The sequence below is a fragment of the Polypterus senegalus genome, chromosome 11 (assembly GCF_016835505.1).
Source record: "Polypterus senegalus isolate Bchr_013 chromosome 11, ASM1683550v1, whole genome shotgun sequence".
In the NCBI taxonomy this organism is placed as follows: Eukaryota; Metazoa; Chordata; class Cladistia; order Polypteriformes; family Polypteridae; genus Polypterus; species Polypterus senegalus.
The window spans coordinates 19,916,073-19,923,216 of record NC_053164.1 but is presented as its reverse complement, the minus strand read 5'-3'; the positions used below and the strand labels follow the sequence as shown (position 1 = coordinate 19,923,216).

General features: G+C 45.4%; 1 protein-coding gene across 2 annotated transcripts in view; it reads left to right on the top strand.

Annotated features, from left to right (window-relative positions):
* Nucleotides 1–305: 305 nt before the first annotated feature.
* The window catches only part of LOC120538716 (myotonin-protein kinase), a 192,200-nt gene continuing 185,361 nt past the window's right edge, over nt 306–7,144 (top strand). The window contains exon 1 of one of the 2 annotated variants that reach the window (XM_039768127.1): nt 306–1,318. In XM_039768127.1, the coding sequence (XP_039624061.1) occupies nt 1,156–1,318 (163 nt within the window). In that variant the 5' untranslated portion in view covers nt 306–1,155. The remainder of the gene's footprint in view (nt 1,319–7,144) is intronic. The other variant, XM_039768126.1, reaches the window with a different exon arrangement.

Below are 7,144 nucleotides of genomic sequence, written 5' to 3'. Positions count from 1 at the left end.
CCTGCCACTGTAGTGTGCCACCCACTCCTACTTGTGATCCCCCCGTGACTCTTTTCCTGCACAGTGAGGCAGGGCAACTGTTTGTAAAGGAAGGTTTTCGGCAGCTTCATCCATGAATGGCACTGCCAAGGCCGTATTGCTAAGTATGGTACACGGACAGTTGGGGGTGCCTGTCTGAGTGCGGAACATAAGAGGGGATTGTAACTCCACTGAGGTGGCCTGCTGATTTATTTATATCCCGGTCAGCTGATCGCTGTGAGAAAATATTAACCACAGGCACATAAAATGGATAACCAAGTTAAAGAGGGCAGTGATCTGGTGAGCGGGTGCAGTCTGGGCTCTGTTGCGTTGGAGACTCTGCTATTTAAAGGAGGCTCCGCTGCTTTAGGAGAGCTTCCCGCCAGGGGGTCAGGGCTGCATTCCGAAGTGTGGTTTTTGTGGGCTGAAATCTCTCAATCCGCGGTGTGTGGGGAATGCCAGCTATGCTGCAAAGTGTGTGCCGAGCCGGGTAGCGCACCCCGGGCAGCCAAGGGTTAACTCAGCTGGTATTCACTGCTGGCAGAAGTTTGGCCGGTGCTGGCACAGGACTTCCCAAAGGCTCCACGATCAGCTGTTCGGCGCGGAATAACAAACTCCTGACAAACACAGGAGCCGGGAGACGGAGCAGGGAAGACAGACAGAGAGAGGCTGAAAGAAAGAAAAAAAGAAAGAAAGAAAGAAAGAAAGACAGGCATCAGAGTGAGAGTGAAGAAGACTTTGAGAGATAGAGAGAGAGAGAGAGAGAGAGAGAGAGAGAGAGAGAGAGAGTGAGGGGAGCTGTCCGGCTGGAGCGGGACACAAGAGTGACCACCAGGGTGACCAAAAGACACAAAAAGGAAGAAGAGCAACTGAGGTGACTGCTTTCTATACACAGCAGATGGTCACCGGAGGGAAGTTTCAAACTGGAACAGGAAGAACATAAAACCGGTTTGGAAAGGAAGAGAGAGAGAGAGACAGCGAGGTGGTGCCGCTGCCTGCACTCACACCCTCGGGGTCTTGGGAGACTGCGGCAGGAAGGGGCAGCCCGGACAGGCATGGGACATCCTGAGCCGTGAGCCCTTCAGCTGAGCACAGTGGACTGGACAGCAGAGGCAGGCGAGGTGGGCGGGAGGAGAGATGTCTGCAGGGTCCCGTATGAAGAGACTGGAGGAGGTGGTCCTGCGAGATGGCAGTCCAGTAAACCTGGAGACCCTGCTGGACCTGCTGGTGTGTGTCTTTGAGGAGATCCGCAACTTCCATCTCGGCCAGGAGAGGCATGCCAGCGCCTTCCTGCAGTGGGGTCAGTCTGTCTTGTTCATTTTGTCTCCCTTCAGATTGAAAAGGCATTTTGTCTGCGGTGTTGTGTGCTTTAACTCATCTGCTGCACAACTGTAGGTTCCTTTTTCGGTCGTGACGATCCCGTTGTAAATCCTCTAATTGTCTGATCTGGCTTTTGAACACATGGTTCATACCAGCTGGCAGGGAATGGAGCGCTCAGAGGGTTGGTATCCAGCTGTAGAGTGACAGTTATGCAGACCTGACAAATGGGTGCCTTAATAGATTGTGTAACGTGACAGCGTAGTGTGATGAGGCTAATAACGAATAAAAGACATGGTGACAGTAATGAGGGGGCCAGTGCTGAAGGGAGCAAAAGAGGGGCAACACCAAAGTAGGCTGCAGTAGGGGGTTTAAGTGTTTTAAGAAACAGTGGCAAAGATCAGAATAAGGAGTGACATTACAGACTATGTGACATACCTGAAGGGACAATAGAGGGGTGACATGGCTACTAATATATAAACGGGGTGCTAAATTGAATTAAGTGACAATGCTTAAAAACCTGCAAAAGAACAGCCTACTGTTTTAAATGGTAATGCGTGACATGAGTACAAATGTGTAAATGGGACAGACAGGCACTATATAATGGATGGATTTATGGATACAGGGTGGTCCAGACCTAATTATGCAGATTCAGATTGTCTGGATGACTTTGATTTATGTGGGGATGATTCCAGTTCGGCACGAAGACGATTCTTCATGTTTTCACTTTGGACACTTCTTGATGGTCTGGGACTTTTCAGATGATTTTCTATGTAGTAAACTTAATAAGTTATAGCGTAATGAAAATTGCATAATTAGATCTGCACCATCCTATAGATAGATAGATAGAGTGGACAGGCACTATATAATAGATAGACAGATAAGAAAGGCACTTTATAATAGATAGATAGATAGATAGGAAAGGCACTATATAATAGATAGATAGGAAGGGCACTATTATAATAGATAGATAGATAGGAAAGGCACCATATAATAGATAGATAGATAGGAAAGGCACTATATAATAGATAGATAGATATTACAGGCATTATATAATGGATGGATAGACAGAGTAGGAGGAAAAAGCAGTATATAACAGACAGATGGATGGATCAGGAGAAAAGGCACTATATAATAGATAGATAGATAGATATGAAAGGCATTACATGACAGATAAATAGATAGATAGATAGATAGACAGACAGGCGCTATATAATAGATGGTACCCAAAACCATGGTGTGGTCCCCTTAAGTGTCAAGTCTCTTGTGTCACATTCACCTTTGTAACATATTATTAAATCTTCACTTAATTCAGAGGAAGTAGAAAGTTTGTGAACTCCTTTGAATTTGCTCTAGTTTTATGTAAATATGACCTAAAACTAGAGAAAGAGAACCCAATTAAACAAATGATATAAAAATATTAATCCAGTTTATTTAGGGAAATGTCCCAGTGTTATATATATGAAATTGATCCCTTGGTGAATTTTAGCAGGTTACACTCCCTCTGGGCGGAATGGTGACTCTGAGTTAGGGGTCTGGGCTGTTAATCAGAAAGTTGCCGGTTCGAATCCCATAAATGTCAGAAGTGACTCCACTCCATTGGACCCCTGAGTAAGGCCCTTAACCTAACATTGCTCTATCCTGGGTATGATATTAATCTGAATCCAGTTCCTCAAGCAGGTCCTCCAACTTGCAGGGAAAACTTGGGGGTTGGTGGCACGATTGGCACTCCAGCCACCATAAAAAAAACCTCACACTGTTCAGTGTGGTGCTGAGGTGTGGTGTCACCCGCTGCACTCGGGTCCCAATCTAGGTGGTTCATCGCGTGGTGGGTGTGGCGACGTGCTGTAATCAGCGTATACTCCCTACCTCCTCACTCCTTCTGCCTCAAGACATCTCACTTCAGCGTGTTGCTCACCAATGGTGCAATCCCGCAGCGGAGCATCCGTGTTCATTTGACTTTGGCTCCAAGTAGACTAAAACCCTGTGTGTGCTTGAACTACCCATAAGCCATTGCGAACAAGTTGTATTGTTTGAGGCTCTATCTGTTGTGCTTACTGCTTCATTTTTAAATTGCATTTCTTTTTTGATTTAGCCTGATCTTCCATGTGTCTATAGTTCGTCATATGAAGAAAGACGTTCCAACGTTGGTGTGAAATTTACTGTTAACAGGTTGCCATCAGTGCTCTCATGTTCTTGTGGAGGAATTCATTTTTAAGTCACAGCAGGGATTTCATTTTAGAGTCACAGTAGATATTGGCTCAGACACAGGAAGCAGAGGGTGATGGTGTGAGGAACCTCATCAGAATTGGCTGATGTTCAGAGTGGTGTCCACAGGGGGCAGTGCTGGGGCCGCTGCTATTTTTAATATTTATAAATGATTTGGATAGGAATATAAGTAACAAGCTGGTTAAGTTTGCAGATGAAACCAAAATAAGTGGATTGGCAGATAATCTGAAGAGTCACCAGAGAGGAACAGCATACAGGCTTGGGCTGATGTGTGGCAGATGAAATTTAATGTCAATAAATGTAAAGTATTACACATAGGAAGTAAAAATGTGAGGTTTGAATACACAATGGATGGTCAGAATATCGAGAGTATACCTTATGAGAAGGATTTAGGAGTCGTAGTGGACTTGATGCTATTAACTGTCAGACAGCCATTAAGAAGGCTAACAGAATGTCAGGTTATATAGCGCCTTGACGTGTAGAGTACAAATCATAGGATGTTCTGCTCAACCTTCATAACACACTGGTGAGGCCTCATCTAGGGTCCTGGGTGTAGTTTTGGTCTCCAGGCTACTAAAAGCCCCAGTGCGACCGCGAAGAGCAGAGGAGGTGATGGTCGATGAGTTTAAATACTTGGGTTCAACAGTCCAAACTAACGGAGAGTGCAGAAGAGATGTGAAGAAGAGAGTGCAGGCAATGCAGACTGGATGGAGAAGAGTGGCAGGAGTGATGTGTGACAGAAGAGTATCTGCAAGAGTGAAAGGCAAGGTCTATAAAACGGTAGTGAGACCAGCTGTGTTGTATGGTTTGGAGACGGTGACTCCGACAAAAAGACAGGAGGCAGAGCTGGAAGTGGCCGAGTTGAAGGTGCTACGATATTCACTCAGAGAGATGAGGGTAGACAGGATTAGGAATGAGTAGATTAGAGGGGCAACACAGGTACGACAATCTGGTGACCAAGTGAGAGGGGCTCAATTGAGATGGTTGGAACATGTGAAGAGGAGAGATCTGGAAAAGATGGTTGAGGATGGAACCACCAGGCAAGAGGAAAAGAGGAAGGCCAAAGAGGAGGTTTATGGATGTGGTGAGAGGGGACATGAAGGCAGTCGGTGTGAGAGATGGGGATAGATGGAGTCGGATGAGCTGCTGTGGCGACCCCTAAATGTGGAGCAGCCGAAAGAAGAAGGAGATTTCAAGAAAATAACCTTGCCAACAATCAAGTCAAACTTTTACAACAAATGACTGTGATAAGACGTCTGTAGCAAAGTGTGATATTAATAAATAATCCTAAGTCCACGAGGCAAGTGAGTACTCACCACTCCGAGGCTGATCACGTCTTCACACGCAGATGCGAGTGGGTCACTCTTTGGAGCAGGTGGAGGAGGACAGCACTTGCAGCCAGTTGTTTCCATAAAGAGAGGCTGCATGGCGGAATTGGGAGAAAGAGGAGAAAAGGAATCGAAAGAAAAAAGATAAAGAGTCCGAATTGAGGAGGAGGAGAAGTAGGAGCCTGTACGATGGAACACAAGCAGGCAGTCAGGCACTTGAAGGGCTGCAGAGCGATTTAGGGAAGCAGACGTGACCCACCGCTCCAGCAGTAGGAGTGGCAGCGGGAATCAGAGGAGCAAGGCACAGCGTGGCACCCTACCGGGAGCCTGGCACAGGCAGGGGACCTGAGTTGTGTTATAATTGACTGCATCTGTTGGTCTCCTCTGGCTGCACAAATCTTGTCTGGGGTCAGCAGGGAAAGACGTCATTTTTTTAGAAAGAAGTCGCTTTTAGAAAGCTCTTCTCCACTTTGTACCAACCCCTTGCTAGACTGTATGTGTCCTCATTTGCACGGGTATGTAATAATCAACAGTTCAAGAAGCTCCTGGAAGTAACCAGGGATCGTGGTGCTAACCCGGACTACTGTCTTGATGTTATTCACAGTCAAACTAAAAAAAAAAAATCAGAAAGTTAAAAAAGTAGAAACCAAAAGTCAAAAAACATAAAACAGAATTCAAACCCCCACCAAAGAGAAAGAGAGGAGCTCCAACAAATAATTAGGAAAAAGAAAGGGAAAAACAGCCTTGATCTCAAAAGGAATACATCCATCCATCCATTATCCAACCCGCTATATCCCAGGGTCACAGGGGTCAATTGCTGGAGCCAATCCCAGCCAGCACAGGGCACAAGGCATGAAACAAACCCCCGGGCAGGGAGCCAGCCCACCGCAGCTCAATAGGAATGCTTACTCTAAAATTGTATTCATTAGATCTTGTTGTATTTTTAAAAAGTTTTGAACAGATCCTCGAAGTAAGAATGTAAGGTTTTTTTTTTTCCACTTTCAAATAGTTTATAGGGGTGGCCAACTCTGACCCCATAGTGGCTGCAGGTTTTTGTTCCAACCCGTCAGCTTAATTAGAAGCCAATCCTCGCTAATAGAAGATCTTATTGAATTTCAAAGTGTTTCAATTCTGCCATGTCAGTTCATTTTTCTTTGTTAATGATGCCGGTGTCATCTAAGTGATCTGAAGCCTAAAACAGATGAATAATTTCCAGGTCTTCACTTCCTCTTCAGTTTCCTTGTGAGTACTTAATTAAACCAAACAGTGACTGATGAATACACACGGGTGGAAATGGACAGAAGCCAGATGCAGAACTGCTGGCTTCTTTGTCATTTATTGCTAATAAGGAGCCATTAAAAACAGGGAATGATTCTGTTTAAGACTGAAATAAGAAATTAAGGGTTCAGGCTTGCCACCCTGCCCAGGATTGGTTCCTGCCTTGTGCCCTGTGTTGGCTGGGATTGGCTCCAGCGGACCCCCGTGACCCTGTGTTCGGATTCAACGGGTTGGAAAATGGATAAATGGATGGATAGAAAATTATAACAAGCGAGACCACTAAAATGAAGTAGAAAAATGTCACTTGAGAAAGAAGTGTGTCATCAGCAATGAATGAATTCTCAGGGAGCAATTGGGTGGGAACAAAAACCTGAAGCCATAGCAGGGAAGGGTAGGTTGGAGTCAGGTCGGGTGAGGTGGGGCGTGGCGGAGTGGGTCAGCCCTTCCCCGCCCCTCCACAGGACCAGCCCTGATATAAAGGGTCTGAGTCTTAAATAGCAAATGAATTAAATGAAGTTTATTAGTAGCAAAAACTAGTCACTAATTGAGAAAATAGAGTGAATGAAAACCACTGTGGCTCTCCAGGATTGGAGTTGACCACCCCTGCTATAGAACATCAGTTAGCCACTGACTTACAACAGGTGGGCTGGGATTCTTCCAGATAAGTCTACATCAGTGGTCCTCAATCACGGTCCTGGAGGGCCGCAGTGGCTACGGGTTTTCATTCCAGCCGGTGTCCTAATCAGAACTCAGTCCTTGCTGATAATGATAGTTGGTGTTTGACTCCATGCCTTGTTGGTGCTTTCATTCATCAAATGCAAATTTTAGTTACCTTGTAGACCAGAGGTCCTCAGTTAAGTCCTGGAGGTCTGCTCTGGTTGCAGGTTTTCACTTTAGCCAGTTTCTTAATTAGAACCTTTTTATTTACTACTAAACCAATACGTTTTTTGGGCTTCATTTTAGTTCTCTTGCCT